Source organism: Podarcis gaigeae, assembly GCF_964106915.1.
Source record: "Podarcis gaigeae genome assembly, chromosome: 12".
In the NCBI taxonomy this organism is placed as follows: domain Eukaryota; kingdom Metazoa; phylum Chordata; class Lepidosauria; order Squamata; family Lacertidae; genus Podarcis; species Podarcis gaigeae.
This window is the reverse complement of record NC_139688.1, coordinates 5861596-5886325: the sequence shown is the minus strand read 5'-3', so window position 1 is coordinate 5886325 and position 24730 is coordinate 5861596. Positions and strand designations below refer to the sequence as shown.

The 24730-nt window shown below is 44.6% G+C and overlaps 1 protein-coding gene across 3 annotated transcripts in view; it reads right to left on the bottom strand.

The window, feature by feature from the left end:
* Positions 1-24730, bottom strand: part of ALS2CL (ALS2 C-terminal like) — a 75257-nt gene that overhangs the window by 13956 nt on the left and 36571 nt on the right. For all 3 annotated transcript variants that reach the window (XM_083704000.1, XM_083703999.1, XM_083703998.1), the window contains exons 7-21: positions 23856-23975; positions 21632-21699; positions 19829-19895; positions 17927-18123; positions 17629-17694; positions 16269-16367; positions 15298-15459; positions 13867-13978; positions 11003-11080; positions 8974-9098; positions 6926-7099; positions 5672-5762; positions 4301-4458; positions 2034-2096; positions 366-539 (exon numbers count right to left, since the gene is read on the bottom strand). In XM_083704000.1, the coding sequence (XP_083560126.1) occupies positions 366-539; positions 2034-2096; positions 4301-4458; positions 5672-5762; positions 6926-7099; positions 8974-9098; positions 11003-11080; positions 13867-13978; positions 15298-15459; positions 16269-16367; positions 17629-17694; positions 17927-18123; positions 19829-19895; positions 21632-21699; positions 23856-23975 (1754 nt within the window). The remainder of the gene's footprint in view (positions 1-365; positions 540-2033; positions 2097-4300; positions 4459-5671; positions 5763-6925; positions 7100-8973; positions 9099-11002; positions 11081-13866; positions 13979-15297; positions 15460-16268; positions 16368-17628; positions 17695-17926; positions 18124-19828; positions 19896-21631; positions 21700-23855; positions 23976-24730) is intronic.

Genomic DNA, 24730 nt, shown 5'->3' with positions numbered 1-24730 from the left:
AATGTGGTACCTCAGGTTACATACGCCTCAGGTTACAGACTCCGCTAACCCAGAAATAGTGCTTCAGGTTAAGAACTTTGCTTCAGGATGAGAACAGAAATCGTGCTCCAGCGGCAGCTGGAGGCCCCATTAGCTAAAGTGCTTCAGGTTAAGAACAGTTTTCAGAACGGACCTCCGGAACGAATTAAGTACTTAACCTAAGTTACCAATGTAATAATATTTTCAGTGTGTGGACAATACTGAGCTAGACTGACTGAGCAAAGATATGACGGGAAAGGGCTTTAGCTCAATGGTAGAACATCTGCTTTGCATGCACAAGATAGAAAGGGAGGGAGAGAATTTCTACAGCATCCACAACGACTCACTTTTGGACCTCCAGGAATTCAAGCAGCTTAACATCAGGAAACAGGCTCAGATCCACAATCCCTTGGCAATACAGGTCATCCTCTTTCTGCTGGTAAAGCATGTAGAGCATTGAGAGTTCTGGGTAGAAACACGGCAGGATAAGGGGCAGCACGAGGGCCGGTCCGTTGAGGTCACTGAGGCGGAGGAAGCGGAAAGGGAAGTTTGTACAAAGGGCTGCAATCCAGAATGCGGCAGCTAGACTGGTGACTGGGAGCGGCTGCTGAGACCACATAACACTGGTCTTGAAAGACCTACTCTGGCTCCCAGTACATTTCTGAGCACAATTCAAAGTGTTGGTGCTGACCTTGAAAGCCCTAAATGGCCTTGGTCCAGTATATCTGAAGGTGCGTCTCCACCCCCATCGTTCTGCCCGGACACTGAGGTCCAGAGCCGAGGGCCTTCTGGCGGTTCCCTCCCTCCGAGAAGCCAAGTTACAGGGAACCAGGCAGAGGGCCTTCTCGGTGGTGGCACCCACCTTGTGGAATGCCCTCCCAGCAGATGTCAAAGAGCAGAACAACTACCAGACTTTTAGAAGACATCTGAAGGCAGCCCTCATTAGGGAAGCTTTTAATGTTTGACTACTGTATTTTAACACTCTTTTGAAAGCCGGCCAGAGTGGCTGGGGAAACCCAGCCAGATGGGTGGGGTATAAGTAAATTATTATTATTATTATTATTATTATTATTATTATTATTATTATTATTGCAAAGAACCTTGTGCTCAGCGCTTGCTTTTCGCAAATCGGCCTTGGGAAACAGAGCAGCGTGAAAAGGATTTTTTTAAAAAAAGAAATGCAGAGTGTCTATTTTGTAAAATTTAGACACCGCTTGATTGAAAACGAAATCTCAAATTGGATTATTGCATTCTAATCAAGTAGCTGGGTCAGAATGGAGCCAACCGTTGAGGGTAGGTTAGTGGGAGAGGGTCTTTTCCTGTAGGATCATAGGGGCAGGGACCTGTTTTTGATCAGAATCCCCTGTTGCTAAGCACACCGTGGGCTTTGATGGAGCTCTAGAAGGAAAATAAAGTAGAATCTAAAAAGGTAAAGGACCCCTGACAGTTAATTCCAGTCGCAAACGACTCAGGCCAGCATGACTAAGCCACTTCTGGCGAATCAGAGCAGCGCACGGAAATGCCTTTACCTTCCCGCCAGAGCGGTACCTATTTATCTACTTGCACTGGCGTGCTTTCGAACTGCTAGGTTGGCAGGAGCTGGGACCGAGCAACGGGAGCTCACCCCATTGCGTGGATTTGAACCACTGATCTTCCGATCGGCAAGCCCGAGAGGCTCAGTGGTTTAGACCACAGCGCCACCCGGCTCCCCAAAGTAGAATCTAATTGCAAATAAATAAATAGATTGCATTGCACTTTAAAATAGGACTAGGATGTAACCCACAATGGTGATAATTAATTGGGAGGGCAGGGGCTATGCCCATATTATAAGGGTTGTGGGTCAATGGTAAGGCATGCTCAAGGGTATCCTCAAAGGCATCCAAGTAGGGCTGAAAAACCTGGCGAGCTGCTGCCAGCAAGTGTCGACAATACTGAACTAGCTGGACCAAGGATATGACTCAGTGCGAAGCAGCTTCCTGCATTCAAGAAGCAAGAAAACCATCTCGTGCCACTACCTCTCCTCCGTGCCTCCAGCAGACGGTTGACCTTTGACCTCCAACGCAAGACGCAGCAAGCCCCTGAATGGCAAAAACAGCAAATAAAAGGAAATTAGGGCTACTTAAAATCAGTGGGTGCTCACAAGCCAGACAGGATTGCTGAACTCAAATGGTTCTAACAAATCTATCAACTAGCTTCGTGCTATGTACAAGGGAATGTGCTTTGCTACTAGCTTACTTCCCTAGCTGGAATTAAGATTGCCGGAAAAAATATCAACAACCTCAGATATGCAGATGACACAACCTTGATGGCAGAAAGTGAGGAAGAATTAAAGAACCTTTTATTGAGGGTGAAAGAGGAGAGCGCAAAATATGGTCTGAAGCTCAACATCAAAAAAACGAAGATCATGGCCACTGGGCCCATCACCTCCTGGCAAATAGAAGGGGAAGAAATGGAGGCAGTGAGAGATTTTACTTTCTTGGGCTCCATAATCACTGCAGGTGGTGACAGCAGCCACGAAATTAAGAGATGCCTGCTTCTTGGGAGAAAAGCAATGACAAACCTAGACAGCATATTGAAAAGCAGAGACATCACCTTGCCAACAAAGGTCCGTATAGTTAAAGCTGTGGTTTTCCCAGTAGTGATGTATGGAAGTGAGAGCTGGACCATAAAGAAGGCTGATCGCTGAAGAATGGATGCTTTTGAATTCTGGTGCTGGAGGAGACTCTTGAGAGTCCCATGGACTGCAAGAAGATCAAACCTATCCATTCTGAAGGAAATCAGCCCTGAGTGCTCACTGGAAGGACAGATCCTGAAGCTGAGGCTCCAATACTTTGGCCACCTCATGAGAAGAGAAGACTCCCTGGAAAAGACCCTGATGCTGGGAAAGATGGAGGACACAAGGAGAAGGGGACAACAGAGGACGAGATGGTTGGACAGTGTTCTCGAAGCTACCAGCATGAGTCTGACCAAACTGCGGGAGGCAGTGGAAGACAGAAGTGCCTGGCGTGCTCTGGTCCATGGGGTCACGAAGAGGCGGACACGACTAAACAACAACACTAGCTCACTAGCGTGAGCGAGGAAGGATAATATTTAATCAATATAGCCTCTCCTACTATCCTCAACATTCCCACCATTAGCTACCCGTGAAAAACTTTAAAGACTGGTCTGGTTTGCACCCAAGAATACAGGGAATTGCAGTTCACCAGCCAGGCTCTCCCAAGGGTGCCCCATTTCATACTCTCTCCCTCTGCCACCCAAGACTTAGCACCTATTGGTTACCGAGGACGCTCATTGGATTTGCTTCCTGTGAATTATTCTATTAAAGATTTCTTGTGCTTCTGCGAAACCCCAGGATTCGAATACTTCCTGGACCCTGTTTCTATCTTCACTAAACTCCTGCATTGGCTGTGAAAGGAACCATTATCACTTCCTCTAAACGGCATCCATGTTCCAGGGCCCCATTATTACTTATCTGCGTATTGAAATTGAAATACTTTATTGTCACTTGTACAACTTGTATACAGTGAGATTACAGGAGCACCCCCCACTCAGCTCTCTTAGTCTTAATTCCCCTCGTTTACTGACGCACACCCACCAAACCCGAAAGTCAGTTGCCCTGTTGTTATCTTTTCAGTCAGCAGCCTAACAGCCCATGGACAGAAGCTGTTCTTTACCCTGTTGGTGCGACTAATCCTGCTTCTATATCTTCTGCCCGAGGGCAGGAGATCAAGAAAGTGCCAGCCAGGGTGTGACTCATCCCTGAGAATTTTCCTCACTCTCCTGGGGCAACGTTCTTCCGCTATTTCATTCAGCGGATTCATGGGACGGCCCATAATATCTTGTGCTGTATTCACCACCCTCTGTAGGCACTTCCTATCAGTTGGTGTCCAACCAGCGTCCCACACCGTGATGCAGTAAGAAAGGACACTTTCTATTGTGGACCAGTAGAAGGAGATCATCAAATGTTGTTTGACATCGTTCTGCAATACTCTGAGGAGATGGAGTCTCTGTTGGGCTTTCTTAACCACCTGGGTTGTATTTATTTTCCAAGTAAGGTCTTAACTGAGATAAACTCCTAGGAATTTAAAGGAAGAGACTCTCTCCACATATACAAAAGCCCTGGGGGTTTGGATTTCACTAGCACATCCTTGAAAAGAATCCCCTGGCAAAATTTGCTGCAAGGTAAGCTACGTAAGAGGTCACCTGCAAGGTAGATCCTCTTTGAGTTTCTCGGAGCAAAAACGACGATCCCAGAGGGGCGCCGCAGTGTGCAAATACGTACTGGTAGAATTCCCAAATCTTCTTTGCATAATGCTTGACCTCCTCTTGCGCCATGCTGAGAAGATGCTTGTTTGCTCCGATCCCAGAGTAGCTGGCTTGGAACGCCAACGTCAGAGCCTTCAGGAATTTCCCCAGGGGGTGCAGAGAAGATTGCAGAGCCTGCAAAAGCGACGGGAAAACAGAGCCTCTTCAGATTCAAGGCAAGATTCAGCTATTGGGAATTGATTTACAGTGGTACCTCTGGTTGCGAATGGGATCCGTTCCGCATTTGTGGGTTGCGATTCGCTGCTTCTGCGCATGCACGTGACATCATTTTGAGCGTCTGCGCATGCATGAGCGGCAAAACCCGGAAGTAACCCTTTCTGGTACTTCCGGGTTGCCGCGGGACGCAACCTGCAAAAACGTAACCTGAACCAAACGTAACAAGAGGTATGACTGTACAATGAAATGAAAAACATGTTTAAGACGTTTGTTTAAAAAAAACCCAGAAGCCTTTTTGTTAGGTATTACAGGACAGGACTTGCCAAAAGACTGGAAGAAGTTTTTCATGCATGCTACAACGGCGGCTAGGATCTTGCTAGCCCAAAAATGGAAAGATGAAAAGACACGAAAGAAGAGTGGCAAGCAAAACTTATGGAATATGCCGAAATGGAGAAGCTTATGGATAAACTTACAGATAAGGAAAATTGAGACTTTGAGAAAGATTGGGAACCGTTTATGTTATACATACAAATATATTTTAAAGAAGTGGACTCACTAGGAGGGTTTGAGGAAACACAATTAAGAAAACAAGTGTGAAAGTTAAGGAGCGATAACTGGGAAAATAAAGTGTAAGAGGTAATTTGGAAATAATAGGTATAAAAATGATAAGAATATAAGAAGATTTAGTTAAAAGATTTCAGAATTAAGGTAAAATAAAATAAGCAGAAGAAGCAAATATTTAAAGAACCAGAAGAGGAATTTGAGAGAAGTCAAGGGTGGTGGTGGGTGGGGGGGTATTAAGATTAATATATATCTTCTTGTGTTGGTGATGATTATGTTGAATATAAAATTGTACAAACAATTTTAAAAAAATAGATTCAAGGCTAGGTTTGCAGGTTGGCAGAAGCTGGGACCAAACAAGGGGAGCTCACCCTGTCGCGGGGATTTGAACCGCTGACCTTCCAATCGGTTTAGACCACAGCGCCAGCTGTGTCCCCAATAATGACATAAGGCATAATAAAAGTTAATTTGGGGGCTAAACTAAATTTGGGGGTGCTGGGTGGATCTTTGCACCCCGGGGGCGCATATGCTAAAGATGGTCTTACTTGGGGTTATCAGGATCACACTCTCACCAACCGAGCTATTATGCAAACAGCGTGGAACAAGTTACCTGGCGCAGGTAATCTTGCAGGGCATCCTTCTCCTGGTGTTCAATGAGTTCTTCAAGGTAGTCAACTTTCCTGGGAGCCTCTTCAGTCCCTCTGAGAGGACAAAGATTAACAGAGCACAGTAGACCATCACCACTCAAAACATCTCCTAATATGATTTGCCTCCCATTTTTTATTCTTATTATTTATTTGGTTTCTCAGATTAATATTTTACAGCCACATATCCAACCTAAAAAACAAGATTCCAAGCAATCTCCTGGACTTCCCTCCTCAGCAGAAGTTTTATCATTAAGTTAGCTTGCTAGTTTATCCTTAACCAATCGATTATCGGGAAGGGTTTTTTATTTTCTCATTTTTGTGCAATGCACTGCTTTGCTGCTGTTAACAATCAGTAGTAAATTGGTATTTGTGACTTCAGAATCGAGTAGCCCAGAGTAAGCAGAAATGGTGAAAGTTACCGGAAGGTTAAGAAATCAAGAAGAGAGACTTTTTTAAAATTAAGAATAGGGAAGATTTAAGGCCTGTTTGAAGAACCATTGCAAACAGCTTAAAACACTGGCAGGATTGAATTAAAAACGAGCCGGGAAACAATTTAAATTGAGTATACAGGATAAACAACAAATGGATTTAAATTGGATATGCAGTGATAAAAGTTATAACATAAGCAACCACAGAAAAAGGGGTGTGTGTCATTATTATTGTTTGGTAATTTAAATTGAATGAGTAAATTTGTAGTGTTTGTAAACGAAAACACCGTTTACCTTCCCGCTGGAGTGGTACCTATTTATCTACTTGCACTCTGTGCTTTTGAACTGCTAGGTTGGCAGGAGCAGTGACCGAGCAACGGGAGCTCACCCCGTCGCGGGGATTCGAACCGCTGACCTTCCGATTGGCAAGTCCTAGTCTCTGTGGTTTAACCCACAGCGCCACCCGCGTCCCTGTGTTTAACAGACTACTGTATTTTAATACCTTGTTGGAAGCCGCCCAGAGTGGCTGGGGAGACCCAGCCAGATGGGTGGGGTATAAATAAATAAATAAATAAATAAATAAATAAATAAATAATTCTTATTATTCTTATTATTTATTATTATTCTGGGCTGAGGCCATTCAGGGCTTGAAAGGTCAGCACCAACACTTTGAATTGTGCTCGGAAACGAACTGGGAGCCAATGTAAGTCTGGACCGGGGTTATATGGTCCCGGCTCCCTTTTCAAACGTGACCTGAGTTCAGGTTCCGCCCCAACCCTTTCTCCTCACCTGTGGCAGAAGAGATATTCCTGGGACTTCCTCAGCTCTTTGCTCGTCTGAACGTGGAAGCCCATGAAAGCTTCCTCCGTTTCCCCTTGACCGCCTGAGCGGATGAACTCCAGGAAGGGTCTGTAGAGGCCTTCCCATCTTTTCTCAACCGGGAATACTTCTTGACCCAGCTGGCTGAACAAGGAGAGAAAGGTTTCTCAGACAAGGTCTCCAAGAATCACAGAGTCGGAAGGGACACCCAGGGTCATCTAGTCCAACCCCCGTGTTACCGAGTTAAAAACAAAAGAGGAATGCAAATGGGTAAAACTGATGGTAATTGCAGCCAGACAGGTTATAGCGAGCAATCAGGAAAATGCAGAAGAGCTAGGGGTGAACCAATAGAGGGAAAAACTGAATAATATTATAATCTTAGAATACCTAACTGGGAAGATACATAAAATGAAAGGGTTTAAGGTCAGTGAGAAAGAGGAGGATTGGTTTGAGAAGATATTGAGTTATTTGAACAATTTGGGGCAATTAAAATGTTAAAAGTTAAATAAACCTTGTGGAAGGAGGAGTGTAAAGGTATATAGAATTGTACATATGGTTGATTTGAATATGTTATTGTTGAATATTATATTATTGAATATTGTATAACCAATGTATCAGCTGCCTGGGGGCGGGATTTCACTGTGTTTTGGTGGTTGGTAAAAAATAAAATTATATATATATATAATCTAGTCCAAACCCCTGCTATGCATTCAAATTCACACAAACCCCTACATTCCCATCCATTGACAGCTGCAGAGTAACGGAGGCAGCATCCCTGTGTGAATGAGCCAAGAGAGGAAGCGTGGTACAGTGGTTAGAGCAGCCTCTCTCAGATGTTCTTGAGCTACAAGACCCATCATCCCTGACCACTGGCCAAGCTGGCTGGAGTGTGTGTGATAGGAGTTGTAGTTCGATGGCATCAAAGCTTGAGAAAGGCTGGATTAGGGACCTGGGAGACCCGGGTTCGAGTCTCCACCTTGGGTCAGTCACTGCCTTCTCCCTGTCTCCCTCTCAGGGTTGCTGTTGTCGTGGCGACTGAATGAGGAGGGAAAGGGCTGTGTGTGCCATTTTAAGCCATTTTAAGCTCCTCATTGGGGAGAAGAAAGGTGTGGTGTAAATGCAAGAAATAAATTAAGATCAAATCGCCACAAACGATCCTTCACCCCAGGCAACGCTTCTCCATTCCCACATTTGTTGTCTTCTTTTAATTATATTTATTCCTCGCCTTTCCTCCGAAGAGCTCAAGGGGGCAGCAAAAGCACAGACTCTAAACGTGTTTGCGTCGTGGTAAAACAATAACGAAATAATCGTAATAACCGCGGTTCCCACTCGCCTCCGTTTTCACCCCCACAAAAACAACCTTGTGAGGGAGGTTAGGCTAAGAGGGAACGGCTGGCCCAAGTTCTGCTGCAATTCCTGTGTGGAAGGGGGTTGGACTGGATAATAATAATAATAATAATAATAATAATAATAATAATAATAATAATTAACAACAGCGGCTAACAACAGTAACAGGTTCCCTCCTGACTCGACAAGCCTATGAAATGGAGGCAGAAAGTTCCCCACGCTTTAGGTCAAAGCACTGGTACTTAAGAGGTTAACCAAACTCTCTTTTTATTAATCAATCTGTCTATATAATTTTTATTAAATTTTCTGTCTGCGATTCAAAGTCTTTACAGTGGTACCTCAGGTTAAGTAATTAATTCGTTCCAGAGGTCCGTACTTAACCTGAAACTGTTCTTAACCTGAAGCACCACTTTAGCTAATGGGGCCTCCTGCTGCCGCCGTGCCGCCGGAGCACGATTTGTGTTCTCATCCTGAAGCAAAGTTCTTAACCTGAAGCACTATTTCTGGGTTAGCAGAGTCTGTAACCTGAAGCGCATGTAACCTGAGGTAATACTGTATTATTATTAGTATTATTATTATTATTTCCCAATACTCCTTTACCCTTTTACAAGTCGACCACATATGAAAGAACGTTCTTTCACAGGTAAACCACGCTCTCGACTCCCACTTACAGTTTCTCTGCGGTGTCATCCTGTTCGCCGGACGTGTCCAGGATTCCTTGAGTTTGCAGCCCGTGGGTTGATTTGCTGCTGAACGTGCCCTCCAGGGTGAATCCGTTTGGGAAGGTCAGCTTGCCCTGAAAACCATCCCAAAAGACAGACTTAATTTTTCATTCATTCATCCGAAACCATTCATACCCTGGATTGTATAGCAGCAACAGAATTTCGGGGAGCCTGGAATTATTGACAAGGAGCAGGCGGGTTAACCGACTGATGCCATTTCCTCTGGCAAATTGATATTCCTGCTTTGCAAGGGGAATGGGAAAGCCTTATCTAAATCATCCCTATTGGGCCAGGGTACACACAACTCTGGGACGCGGGTGGCACTGTGGGTTAAACCCCAGAGCCTAGGACTTGCCGATCAGAAGGTCGGCGGTTCGAATCCCCTCGACGGGGTGAGCTCCCATTGCTCGGTCCCTGTTCCTGCCAACCTAGCAGTTCGAAAGCACGTCAAAGTGCAAGTAGATAAATAGGTACCGCTCCGACGGGAAGGTAAACGTGTGCTGCTCTGGTTTGCCAGAAGCGGCTTAGTCATGCTGGCCACATGACCCGGAATCTGTACGCCGGATCGCTCGGCAAATAAAGCGAGATGAGCGCTGCAACCCCAGCGTCGGTCACAACTGGACCCGGTCAGGGGTCCCTTTACCTTTACCTTTACACACAACTCCAAATATTCATTAATGCCCCCACTGTTCTCCAGGCAGAGTAAGTCCAAGAGCAGGGGTTGTCAAGAGCTCGTCCTACACTCGAGTAGGACCCTGGCAGAGACACATGCCCAACTGGCATGTTCTCTCCCTCCTGGTAAATCGTTTGGGAGCTTCAAAAGCTTTCTTCTGCCCAAACATCACAGGGACCGATGCCAACAGACACAGGCACACTTAGGGATCCGCAGAGTCTTCGCATCATGCGTACCAGACCTCAGCAACTCAGCATTTTGGCTAATCTACATTATTTACATATAAACACACACGGAACACAGCAACATGGCTCCCTCTCTCTCTAGCATCAGACAGCAAAGAGAAAAAGGACAACGGGAAATAGTCCCACTTCACGGAACACAGGAACACAAACATCCTGTCTCCGTCACTTCCCAATCTGTGGAGTCAAAACATAACCGTCATGTGATAGACAACAATCCCATGACTGCAATCATGGAGCAGGAATTCTAACAGGTGTCAGCAATTTTTTTCAGCAGGGGGCCGGTCCACTGTCCCTCAGACCTTGTGGGGGGCCAGACTATATTTTGTTGTTTTTTTTTGGGGGGGGGGGGATGAACGAATTCCTATGCCTCACAAATAACCCAGAGATGCATTTTAAATAAAAGGACACATTCTACTCATGTAAAAACACACTGACCATGTGTGGGCCGGATTGAGAAGGCGATTGGGCCTTAGTTTGCCTACCCGTGTCCAAAAGCAACACAGTTCCTCCCATGAAGCTTACATACCCCAAGGAAGTGACACAGCAGCAAAGGGGAAAAGGTTGAGGAGGGAAAAGGAAAAAGAAGCAAACATGAAGTTCTTCATGTTACGAGGTTCTCATGATGACCAGAGAGCAGTGTCGGATTTATGTATAAGCTAAACAAGCTATAGCTCAGGGCCCCACTCTCTTGGGGGCCCCCCCAAAAAATAAAGGAAAAAAAAACAACCGGATGTACATTTCCAAAATATAAGATAAAAAAACAAATAAAATGGCTCTAGATACTGATGAGGTCCACAAATTATCATATAGCATATATTCAACACAAAAAACAACGACAATTTGTTATTGACAAAGGACAGCTGGACATCAAAAGGGCCCCATTACCTTCAGTAGCAGAGGGCCGCATCAAATCTAAATCTGGCCCTGCCAGCATCTTAAAAGCATGGCTTTAGGAATATTTTCCAAACAGCACACTCTTTCCCGACCTAAATGTGGTCAGTCAAGCCCAGTTCGCAGCTTTTAAACCCAGAGCAATCGAAAAGCCAAGCCCACAACTCACTTTGCCGACAAAAGTCAAGTCTCTGGTGAAGTTTCCCACAAAGATTGAGTCGTCTTCCAGGAGGAGCGTCCCAGGTCCCTGCAGATCGTAGGAGAGAAGGGGAGGTAAATTAGCAAAATATGCCTCCTAACCATAGCTGTCAGGTGTCCCTTATTTGAAGGGACAGTCCCTTATTCCAGCGCCATGTCCCGCTGCTGTCCCTTATTGATGGATGTCCCTTAAATGTCCCTTAAATGATGTCCCTTAAATTTCAAAGGCCAGGGAGGAGGGAGGCTCCAACTGTGTTGCTTGGCTGTGTTGCTCACCCAATAAGAAGTCTAAGAACGACTGGGAGGTGGAGCTTGCATGCCTTGTGTGTGGCTAGTTAATGCAAGCTGAGGAGGTTTTTGAACGCTGGACGCCATTTTGTTGCACGTGCTGCTGCAAACTTTGCAGTGCAAAGCCAAGCCGGGGAGCCACCTTAATTTGAGGCTGCATAGGCCTTGTGGTGCATATGATTCAGATTCTATTCAGTTGAACCTCTGGTTACAAAGTTGGTTGGACAGTGTTCTCGAAGCTACCAGCATGAGTTTGACCAGACTGTGGGAGGACAGGAAGACTGGAGTGCCTGGAACAGGTGAGGTTGCAGGTCCCTTATTTTGACTGCTGGTCCCTTATTTTCAAGGCTGCTGGTCCCTTATTTTCAAATCTGTAAGTTGACAGCTATGCTCCTAACTGTGCATACTCAAAAAAGGAAGGTGTAATTATGAAACCCATACAACATTGTGCAAACTTGACAAACTCAAATGACTTTTTATTTTGCAGAAGTTATTCTGATGGAACTCTTGAGTCCAGACACTCCTCCGCCTCTGCAAGCGTCTATTTGCACTCATATGGGCTAGAAACTTTTCTTCCCTATTAAAAATAAAAAGTAGGAAGAAGAGTGAGGTTCTGCTGGTTCAAATTTCTCCTAGGTCCTTGTCTCTCAGCCTCCATCCTTGCAATATGATACTGGACCGCCTTGCAGGGATGTTCGTAAGACTGGCAAAAATCCAAATCAAATACAGTGGTACCTCAGGTTAAGACCTTAATTCATTCTGGAGGTCCGTTCTTAACCTGAAACAGTTCTTAACCTGAAGCACCACTTTAGCTAACGGGGCCTCCTGCTACCACCACGCGATTTGTGTTCTCATCCTGAAGCAAAGTTCTTAACCCGAGGTACTATTTCTGGGTTAGCAGAGACTGTAACCTGAAGCGTATGTAACCTGAAATATCTGTAACCCAAGGTACCACTGTAAGTATAGGAAATGTAAAGAGAAAGAAGGTTCTTTTTATCATGTGTGATGGTCTTGTAGTAAGGTTAAAGCTTGCTGGGAAATGATATACAGTGGTACCTTGGATTACATACACTTCAGGTTACAGACGCTTCAGGTTATAGACTCCACTAACCCAGAAATAGTACCTCAGGTTAAGAACTTTGCTTCAGGATGAGAACAGAAATCGTGCTCTGGTGCCGCGGCAGCAGCAGGAGGCCCCATTAGCTAAAGTGGTGCTTCAGGTTAAGAACGGACCTCCAGAACGAATTAAGTACTTAACCAGAAGGAAGCACTGTATAATGAATTGGAAAATGGGTTTAAAATAACATTTGTAAAAAACAAAACAAAAAAAACAGAAGCTTTCATTTTGGGAATTATAGGGACAGAACTACCCAAAGTGTATAGAAATTTATTCATTTGTGCAACTGCAGCGGCAAGAATGCTACTCGCCCAAAAATGGAAAGAAGAAGAAGGCCCAGCGAAAGAAGAACGGATACAAAAACTCATGGAATATGCAGAAATGGCAAAACTTACCAGAAAAATAAGAAATCAAGATAACAAACTTTTTAAAATAAAAGAATGGAATATTTACAAATAAACTGTAAACAGATAAGAACATTGGAAGGATTCTTGTAATAACCTGCAGTTTTATAAAAGAGTTTATATTTAAAGTGGATGAACAAATTAAGCTAATTTGGATATGCAGAAACTATGAAAAATAAATTTAAGGAACCGTGTAGGGATCAGATGGGATTACCATGAGGAATAATAAAATATACATCAAGCCATCGTGTCCACGATGAAAGCATTGTGTTGACTGGGTTTGATATATTGACGATTATTTCTGATTAAATCCCATAAGATTCTACATTCATGCCCTTTTCATGCCCTTTTGACTCTACTGCCCATTTCTTTCTCCTCACGTCACGTACACAGCAGTTGCTTCGCCAGGCAGGCATCCTGGGCCATAAAAGATAGTGGGCAAGTTACTTTGATGTAGTTTTCTTATATCTTAAGATGTTAATCTTGGAGCCAGGAAACAAATCTCACATGAAAGTGGTAATGATCTGGTCTTTCCGGCCATCCTTCTTATCATCTTTATTTCTCAGCTCTGGGGTTGCCAAATGCACCCCTTTGTAGTTCTCAACATATTTACCCCAAAATATATGCATGCTAATTAGTGTTGTAGTGTAACTTTTTCCCCACGTGGGGTTTGATGAAATGCTCAGAGGAAATATGATTGGTTCTTATGAGCACTGTGTAAAAGATTCTTTTGCTAATAAAATGGCCTGGTGAGGGGTGTGGTGGACGCACTTTTCTTTGAGAGCCTTGCTGGTCAAAGCCTCGTGTCTTGTTTTTAATCAGGGTCCAGTCCTTCCTTTGCGAACGCAACAGAACCGCAGAGAGGGAAGGAAGTCAAGTTTTGAAATGTCAAAATGAGTGTAAAATGATCGAAATGTATAAAATTGAAAATCATAAATATATATATTTTTAAAGAAAGCACTTGATGAAGGCTACCTGACAAGCCTGCATGAGAGTTCAACCATTTTATTCCCTGGTGATCCTTACCACCATTTTATCCATGTGGAAAGTTCTCTGATAGCAGACGCCCGATTGCATGAGCACAAGCCCTGGTCCATGTCTCTGGTCTTCCTGCCACATCCCAATGTACCTCTCCCCTCTGAAATAGAACGAGAGGAATCACAGAAATGTAGAGTCGGGATATGCCCCTGCCAGAATATCAGGATGAAAGCTGAATAAGTCATTCCGAGCATATGCTCTTTCTGCAAACCTCAATACAGTGGTACCTTTGTTCCCAAACTTAATCCGTTCCGGAAGTCCGTTCCAAAACCAAAGCGTTCTAAAACCAAGGCATGCTTTCCCATAGAAAGTAATGCAAAAGGGATTAATCCGTTCCAGACTTTTAAAAACAAAACAGCAACTTAACATGAATTTTACTCTCTAACGGGACCACTGATCCATAAAATGAAAGCAATAAACAATGTACTGCAGTCACACAATCAATCCATCAGTAGCTGAACTGGATTCGACACACAGACACGAAAACAAAAAACAAAAGAGCCACAAAAGCAAAAACACAAAATAAATAGCAAAAACAGACAGACCTCAGCGTAACACTCAAAACGATGAAAATGAAATGCAATAATCAATGTAATGTACTATAAAATAAATAAGATAGTATTGCAGATGATAATTAAAAAAAAATTCTTACATGAACTGATGATAGTCATTGTTTGGATGGGGGGATTTTATCCATTTCTGCAGTCACACAATCAATCAGTCAATCAGTAGCTGAACTGGGTTCCACACAATCACAAAAACAAGTCACGAAAATGAAGTCACAGTGACACGTCAGTCCCATATAACGTAGAACAAGTCACAGTCAAAAAAATGAAAAAGCCGAACAAACTAAAATGCAAAAATAAAATAAAATGCAAAAACTAAAGCTCCAGATATCACTTCTGTGTTGTGTGGGTGCTCAGGACTCAGCAGCCGACAGCCTCAACAGGAAGACTCTGATTCATAGCTGTCAACTTTCCCCTTTTCTTGCGAGGAATCCTATTCGGAATAAGGGAATTCGCCTTAAAAAAAGGGAAACGTTGACAGCTATGCTCTGATTAGCAGCGGGGGACTCAATTTAAAAACGGAACACACTCAACAGAAAGTGGAACATGTTCCGCTTCCAAGGCAGGCATAGGCAAACTCTGGCCCTCCAAATGTTTTGGGACTACAATTCCCATCATTCCTAGCTAACAGGACCAGTGGTCAGGGATGATGGGAATTGTAGTCCCAAACATCTGGAGAGCCGGGGTTTGCCTATGCCTGTTCCAAGGAAAAGTTCACAAACCAGAACACCTACTTCCGGGTTTGCATCGTTCTATTTCAAAGTTGTTCACAAACTAAGCTGTTCTAAAACCAAGGTGCCACTGTACAGCGGGTGGCTTAAAGAAAAATGCTCCAAACTTATGGCTGATTTACCTCTCTTTGTCGTCCCAGACGCCATAGCCGTGTTTCTTGTCATTTTCCCAATGCCCGGAGTACTTGAATGGCTGCTCAGCATCCGAAGCATTCTCCAAGATGCCAAACCCCTGGCGTACGTTGTCCTTGAAATACCCTTTGTAGACCATCTCGTCGCCATACCTGGGAAAAATGCACGCAACATCTATTTTGGATGATATTTTGCAACTTTGGAACTCCCTGCCAATTGATTCTAGAGTTGTAACTGCTTCTGGTGCCAGCTAAAAGCTTAAGCAAGCCTACCCAGACGTTTAAATGAGACGTGCATTTTAATACGTAAATTTCAATTCATAGTGTGCATTTTTGAAACTGCTGGTTTTATTTTGAAAAATTGGGAGGGGGTCAACTCATCGTTAGCGTTTGATTCCACTGGGAATTTGCACGTATAGTTTCTATAAGATGCTTAAGGATTGTGATGATTATGCAGTATAAAATCATGGAATTGTAAAGTTGGAAACAGCCAATCCATTTGCAGGTGTGAGCATGGAGGAGGTGGAAATAACCTTTTAGGCAAGGCTTTAAAAAGGTAAAGGTAAAGGGACCCCTGACCATTAGGTCCAGTCGTGGCCGACTCTGGGGTTGTGGCGCTCATCTCGCTTTATTGGTCAAGGGAGCCGGTGTACAACTTCTGGGTTGTGTGGCCAGCATGACTAAGCCGCTTCTGGCGAACCAGAGCAGCGCACGGAAACACCGTTTACCTTCCCGCCAGAGCGGTACCTATTTATCTACTTGCACTTTGATGTGCGTTCGAACTGCTAGGTGGGCAAAAGCTGGGACCAAGCAACAGGAGCTCACCCCGTTGTGGGGATTCGAACCGCCGACCTTCTGATCGGCAAGTCCTAGGCTCTGTGGTTTAACCCACAGCGCCACCTGTGTCCCTTTGCAAGGCTTGCTCACTCGCAAATCCCATAACCTTTGCAAGGCTTACTCACTCGCAAATCCCATAACCGCTCATCTTGCCTTCTCGCCAGTGACACTTGTAGCAGTCATAGCGGTCCTCGGAGGCGCGAGGGATGAGGCAGATGCCAAACCTGCAGCCAGGAAGAAGATGATCATAGAACCACAGAATTGTGGGGCCTGAAGGGACCCCCAATGCTCATCTAGTCTAACCCCCCTACAATACAGGAATGACAGCTCAAGAATCCCCGAGATATTTCCATCCAACCTCTATTTTAAAACCTCGAAGGAAGGAGAGTCCACCATCTTTCAAAAGGAGACCGTTCCACCGCTGAACAGCTCTCACCCTCAGAAAAGTTCTTCCTTATGTTTAGTTGGAATCCGGGTGGATAAAAATCAATGATTTAAAAAAACGAAACAAAAAATGGATTTTTAAAATTTAAATTCGATTTTTAAAATTTAAATTGGATTTTTTTTTATTTAAATCGGAGGAAAAGTCTTTCTAAAGATAGTTTTCTATTTAAGTTACATTATAGTCCAAAGGCTATTCATCAGGAAATAAGGATTTGTTTTAAGATTTTCATGCATGCTAAAACTCAGTCTAAGTTTAAAAATAAAATAAAAAATTGTTTAACCACATCAGTTAACAAACATGGATACATGTGCTATTACGTTATTGTTTTAGTTAAATAAAATGTTTAAATTTTTATTAAGGAAATGATTGTTTTTCTCCTTCCAATAAAGTGCAGCAGAAAACACTAATTTCATAATTATCTATGTATTTCTGATAGTATAACCAAATCAGTAATTTTTGACACACCTGTAAAAACTACTCTGAAAATTTATTACTCCGAAAACGAAACCTTCACCTGGGTGTAAATATCAAGAAGATGCCGGCAAGGTTGAACCTTTATGTAAAAAATAATGATTTAAATCAAGTCTTACTGTCTAGTGTTTAAAATCAATTTGATTTAAATCAAATCCACCCTGGTTGGAATCTCCTTTCATGTAACTTGAGGCCATTTTTTCGAGTCCTACCCTCCAGAGAAAACAAGCTTGCTCCATCCTCTATGTGACAGCCCTTTCGATATTTGAAGATGTCAGTCCTATCTCCTCGCAGTCTCTCCTTTCCAGGGCAAGCGAACCAGACACACTCAACTGTTCTGCTTAGTTTTCAGACCCTCAATAACCTTCATCTCTGTCCTCTGCACACCTTCCAGCTTGTCAACCTCCTTCTTAAATTGTGGCGCCCAGAACTGGACACAGGGCTCCAGGTGTGGTCTGACCAAGGCAGAATAGAGCAGTACCATTTAAGCACCATCGAGATGTGCAATTCAGGGTGGACCAAAGCTCTTTCCCCTGCACACCTGACAGGTGAGCTTGGAGCATCCTTACCCATGTTCCATGCCTTCCTGGAAGTCCCCGACATAATTCCGACCATCTGGCCATGTCAGCGTCCCCCTGTAAAGAAGATAAACCCATTATGGCCAGAGGAAAGCCTAGGTTTGACTCAGTCCAGGGAAACAATCTCTGTGTATTGGAGCAGGGTCAGCAACTATCAGCCTGCAGGCCCAATTCCGCCCATTTAGCTGGCTTGTCGCTCTCCTCCCTTTTTTTACAAGTTAAAAGTGTGATGTAAAATGGAAGGATCGGAGGGAGGGAGAGAGAACACAACCGGGGGCTATGGACTTACTTGCCGTGCGGTTTACTCAGCCGCCACTCTCCCTCATAGGTCGCACCCTTGAGCCTTCCTTCCTCTCGGAAAGTGAAGCTGGAGAAGCGGCAGACCGGCGGGTCTCTCCCTCGGCCGGCCTCACCCCACAGAGGGAAGTCTCGCTTGCCACTCAACGCCTGGCGCACGGCATGGCTGAGCTTCCACTTCCACACGGCCTGCGGGAGGGAAAGAGGAGGAGAGCGGGGAGGATGAGGGGATTAAGCAAGGAAGCAGAGATAGAGGAGGGGGCTTCAGCTGCAAAGTTTGCATCAACCCATCGCTGGGTGGTGCACAAAAGTGCCCGCTTCACCTTCTCATTTTTCCAGCCTTGCATTCTGCTCTCTGCAGCTCCATGCCTGTTTGCCTATCAAAACGCACCCCGCAGTTTGCCAAATTGCCAGTGCAGACCCCTTGCTCTCATTATATACAGTGGTACCTCGGGTTAAGTACTTAATTCGTTCCGGAGGTCCGTTCCTAACCTGAAACTGTTCTTAACCTGAAACACCACTGTAGCTAATGGGGCCTCCTGTAGCCGCCGTGCCGCCGGAGCACAATTTCTGTTCTCATCCTGAAGCAAAGTTCTTAACCTGAGGTACTATTTCTGGGTTAGCGGAGTCTGTAACCTGAAGCGTCTGTAACCTGAAGCGTATGTAACCTGAGGCACCACTGTACAGTCATACCTTGGGTTAAAGTAGCTTCATGTTAAATCTTTTCAGGTTGCATCCCGCGGTGACACGGAAGTAATGGAACGGGTTACTTCCGGGTTCCGCAGCTCGCGCATGCGCAGACGCTCAAAATGATGTCATGCGCAGAAGCGGCGAATCACGACCCGCACACGTTGTGTTCTGCTCAGGATGCAAACGGGGCTCTGGAATGGATCCCCTTCGCATCCTGAGGTACCACTGTAAAGGTAAAGGACCCCTGGACGGAGAAGTCCAGTCAAAGGCAACTATGGGGTTGTGGCGCTCATCTCGCTTTCAGGCCCAGGGAGCCGGTGTTTGTCCACAGACAGCTTTCCGGGTCATGTGGCCAGCAGGACTAAACCGCTTCTGGTGCAACAGGACACCGTGATGGAAACCAGGGCGTATGGAAACGCTGTTTACCTTTCTGCCACAGTGGGACCTATTTATCTACTTGCACTTTGACGTGCTTTTGAACTGCTAGGTTGGCAGGAGCAGGGACCGAGCAACGGGAGCTCACCCCGTCGCGGGGATTCAAACCACCGACCTTCTGATCTCCAAGCCCAAGAGGCTCAGTGGTTTAGAGGCTCAGTGGTTTAGACCACAGCGCCACCCGCATCCCATGCATTTGTGTACACATTCCTTGGCAGGAGAGCTGCATTGCCAAATTTGGAGAAGTGTGAATCTCAAAGGACGGCTGTGCTTCAGTTCATGTAAAAAGGTAAAGGGACCCATGACCATTAGGTCCAGGCGTGACCGACTCTGGGGTTGCGGCACTCATCTCGTTTTATTGGCCGAGGGAGCCGGCATACAGCTTCTGGGTCATGTGGCCAGCAGGACTAAGCTGCTTCTGGCAAACCAGAGCAGCACACGGAAATGCCGTTTACCTTCCCACCAGAGCGGTACCTATTTATCTACTTGCACTTTGACGTGTTTTCGAACTGCTGGGTGGGCAGGAGCAGGGACCGAGCAACGGGAGCTCACCCCGTCACGGGGATTCGAACCGCGACCTTCTGATCAGTAAGTCCTAGGCCCTGTGTTTTAGACCACAGCGCCACCCACGTCCCTTCAGTTCATGTAATTAGGTGCAAATTAGGTTAGCTGTCCTTTAGAGCCAAATTTCTCCCTCGCATCCCAGACAGACCCAACTTTTAACCACCAGCATCTATCCCTGGGCAGTGAGTCCCACACAGCTACATACCCGTGACCCTGGTTCTTTGGCCAAGAGGAAGAACATGCCTTCTGGGGTGTTGATACGGAGGGTGTGCCTTGAGAAACAGCAAGCAAAACAGAGAGCGGAAGGAAAAATATTTCTAAAGATTTGTATTTAAGTTACATTATAGTGCAAAGGCTATTCATCAGGAAATAAGGATTTGTTTAAAGTTTTTCATGTGTGCTAAAACTCAGTCTAAGGTGTGTGTTTTTTAACATTGTTTAACCACATCAGTTAACAAACATGGATACATATGTTATAATGCTATTGTTTTAGTTAAATAAATTGTTTAAATTGTTATTGAGGAAATGATTATTTTTCTCCTTCCAATAAAGTACAGCAGAAAAGCTGCCCAAATATAAACAATAATTTCACAATTACCTATGTATTTCTAATCGTATAATCAAAACAGTAATTTTTGATACAACTGTAAAAACTATTCCAAAAATGATACCATCATCTGGTTGCAGATATTAAGATCAGACCAGCAAAAATGAGTCTTTCTGTGAAAAAATGATTTAAATCAAGTCTTACTGACTAGTGATTGAAATCGTGATTTAAGTCGTGATTTAAATCGATGGGATTTAAATCAAATATACCCTGTTTGGAAATACAGTCATACCTCGGGTTACAGCCCCACGCGATAGCAGGGAATCCTCGGCTGCGTCATACCCCGTGCCAGCCAATCGGCTGGCGCGGGGGGCGTGGCTTCGCCTACTTAGGTCTGGTGCGGCCGAGGACCTCTCTCTTTCCCGCGCCGCAGCTGACCTGGTTTCCCCTTCCCTCCCACCCGTTAGACTAGGTTCTTTGACGTTGCTATGAACCTTGGTTGGTCGCCGTCGAGGGGCCTGGTAGGAATTTTTCCATCTGGCAGATTGGCTCCAGCCATTTGGTATTCGCCTACCTCGTAGCAAATCGTCACGGTATTGGCGGTAGGCATTGGTGGGGCTACAGTCTATTGTTATGCAGATGAAGGGGGGAGAAGGAGCACCATCACCTTCTCCCAAATAAAGGGTAGTCCGGTAAAGGATTCCGGGGGGCGTGGCCTAAGGAGGTGTGGCCTAAGGAGGTGTGGGCCCACAGCACGCCCCCATGCGGTGACCCTGGGGGACGTCCTAGTTGATGTGCCTCAGCAGGACTCCTCCCACTGGTGGTTAACCCTCACTGGCCAGGCCGGTTAGTTGTAGGACCAATGCCTAAGCCAATACTGCTCAATTTCTGTAATCAATAAAGTTGTGGCCTAATTTGACCCATTAACTCGAATTCTTGTGTCTTTATTTCTATGGGGGGAGGCAGGAACTCGCCAAGCAAACAATTTGCCAGCAGCAGAATCCAGCTTCTGGATTAGGCCAATGGCCCAACTAGTACAGAATCCTGATCTCACAGCGGCCAACCAGATGTCTTTGGAAAGCCTGCAAGCTGGACATGAGTGCGAGAACACTCTGTTCACCTGCGATTCCCCGGCAACAGGAATTCGGGAGCATTTCTGCCTCTGAGAGCGAAGGCAGAGCCATTGTGGCTCGGGGTGTTATGTACTGAAGTTCTCACCCTGGGCCAGCAGGGGGATACTGTAGATAGTTATGCAAATAAGGGATCGAAAGTGACGTTCAGTGATTGGATAGTTTTAGAAAGTTTTTACAGTAACGTTGTACTGGAGCTCTATATAAGCAGGCTGACTGAACCCTTCAGTTCAGTTCTGTCCTGGCCTGTGAATAAACAAGAGCTGTTTGAAGAATCGCTGTGTCGTCTGATATGTTCACCCACAACTTAACACGGAGGAAGTCTACTTACTTTCCTGTTTCCTTGAAAGTCGCGTCCACCCAGGTGAGCTTCAGGTCAAAACTCTGGAAGGTGCTCCCCTAGAAAACGTTGAAATGCAGGATTAGATAAATTAACAGGAAGGATTCGAAACCTGCGGGAGATTTTTAGAGGACTGGAGTAAATATCTGAACTATTTGAAAAGTAATTGTAAAAAACAGATCAAGCTAGTAGGACTGCAAGAGGTTCTGTAAGGGAGGACTATGCGAAATATTGCAAGGAAGACTATGAAAAGAATTATTAGTTAATGATAATTAAAAGTAATAGAGAAATTAAGAAAGGCAGAATAAGTGATTAAGAATGGAAAATTTTCAGAGGTTGTTGATGGAAGTCCAAAATATTGTATAAGATAAGAAAGTATGTTAAAGGACTGTTGGAAATGACATGTTAAAAATCAATAAAAATGTATATAAAAACGAAAGAAAATGTTGAAATAATTTTCATTGCGGGGGTGGGGGGAAACTGAGGACTTGCTCACAAATTTATTTACAGCTGCACAAATTATGATAGCTAGAAAGCGGAAGGGGCAAGCAGAATATAAGATGGAAGAATGGCATAAAGGGGTGTGGGATATAGCTACTAATGATAAATCAACATGTATCATTAAGAAATAATTTTGAAGCAATATGGAGGCTGTTTGTAGAATTGGTGCTGTTAAAACGGAAAGGGGTCAAACCATCGCAAGAGGTGTTGAAATTTTGGGAGGTTGGATAGTTACAATGGAACGGTCTCAGTGGTGGGGCGCACATTTTCATTCTTATTTATGTATGATTATTCCTTTGTCAAAAATATAAATAAAGAAATAAATAATAAGGGGGGGGGACCACAAGAGCAAAATGTTGCACAGCGTTGGTTTTGGAAAGGCGAAGGGCCAAAGAGATTTAAAGCATCAGGTCTTCAACACGCCCTCAGAAACATCAAGGGCGCTTTATAAATTTAATAAATAATAATAATGAGAGGCAAAGCTGGTGTTGTGTGTTGAACCATGGGCAATTTGTTCCAGGAGCTCTGCTGGATACTCAAGATAACCCACAACTGGTGGAACAGTCTCCCTTGAGGGGTTCCTTGGAGGTTTTTAAGCAAAAGATGGATCAGGGATGCTTTTAAGCTGAGATTCCTGCATTACAGGGAGTTGGAGCAAATGATCTTCCAATTCTATGAGAAATTGGAATTCCACCTAGCTGCCCTGAAAACAGCACACCAGAACGCAGTGAATGCAAAATAAGAATCCCATTGACCGGGCGAAGGATGCGGAATCTTTGGCCCTGTAGAAGTTGCTGAACTATAAAACGCAGGAAGCATCAACAGTGGAAGAATGATGGAATTCTTGGAGCTAGCCAACCTGACTGGAAGAGTCCGTGACCAGAAGGAGGAGGAGTATGAGGAAGAATGGACGAAATTCAACGACTATTTAGTTAAATATGTTAAGTTAAATTAATTGGGGGGGGGGGACGACTTGCAAATACCGGATAGGCTTAGGATTTAAATATGTAATACGTGATGATTCAATATGTTGAATACTGAACTGGTTAGAAAGAAAGATGTTAAGCGATTAAGTAAATTTTATAAGAATACTGAATTGGAAAACCGTTAAAATTATATCCATTGAAACCCAACCATGGGGATACGAGGAAGTCACTTAACAATGTTCATTAGATTAAGGCTCAAAAAGGCTATGATTTATGTTTATTTGTTTATGTGCTTGTTTATCTGTGTGCTTAAATATTTGTGAAAAAAACAATATTTTTTTTTTCAAAAAGAAGAGGTTGCTGAACTATAATTCCCATCAGCACCAACAAACATGGTCAATAGCCAGGGATGATGGGAGCTGTAGTTCAGGAACATCTGGAGGCCCAAAGATTCCTCATGCCTGGGTTAGGGCCTTCGTTCCCTCCATTTCCAATGTTCAAGTTGTGGGTGCGAATCCTTACAGAGAGGAAACAACGCCACATAAACGCAGGAAGGATCTCGCTCAGGTTTGAAGGACGGCAAAAAAGCTTTAGGAAAAGCAATGCTAAGGAGAAGGAGGGCACCAAAACACTGGCGACGACCAGTGGCTTCAGAATTCTGACTGGGAGGGAATGGAAAAACAGAGGGAGGAGAAGGTAATGAGACGGAGACGCTTGAATTTGGAATGGGGAACGCTCCACATGGCAGCAATGTTTGGCACAGGTCAAATTGCACCTGGACTCCTTACTTGAATCAGCACAAGAATGTCGTTGAAGAGCAGAACCCGGTCAGATCTTCCTGTGCTGGGATAGAGGGCAAGATTCCGGCTGTCTTCCAGCAGCCTCCTCTCAGGAACGCAAAGAACATCCTGGAATAACAGAGTTATTTCATCATTGCACAGTATACTTAAAGGAGCGTCTCCACCCCCATCGTCCAGCCCAAACACAGAGGTCCAGCTCCAAGGGCCTTCTGGCGGTTCCCTCATTATGAGAAATTTCAGGGAACCAGGCAGAGGGCCTTCTTGGTAGTGGCGCCCGCGTTGTGGAACGCCCTCCCTGTTAGAATTCCTGCTCCGTGGTTGCAGTCATGGGATTGTTGTCTATCACATGACGGTGTATGTTTTGACTCCACAGAGTGGGAAGTGATGGAGAAAGGATGTTTGTGTTACTGTGTTCCGTGAAGTGGGACTATTGTCCTTTGTTTTTCCTCCTTGCTGTCTGATGCTAGAGAGAGAGGGAGCCATGTTGCAGTGCTCCGTGTGTGTTTATATGTAAATAAAGTAGATTAGCCAAAATGCTGAGTTGCTGAGTTCTGTTACGCAAACTGAGAAGACTCTGCGGATCCCTAAGTGTGCCGGTGTCTGTTGGCATCGGTCGCTGTGGTGTTCGGGCTGAAGAAAGCTTTTGAAGCTCCCAAACGAACGACCAGGAGGGAGAAAACATGCCAGTCGGGTCCTACTCAAGTGTAGGACGAGCTCCTGACACTCCTGTCAGATGTCAAAAGTGCAGGACTAGTGGCTGACATGTAAAATAGTAAAGGAATTCTGGGAAATGATATATAATGAATTGAAAAAAAAGGTTTTGAGCCGTTGAAACTTTGAAATGTTTTGTGTAGGGGAGCCCT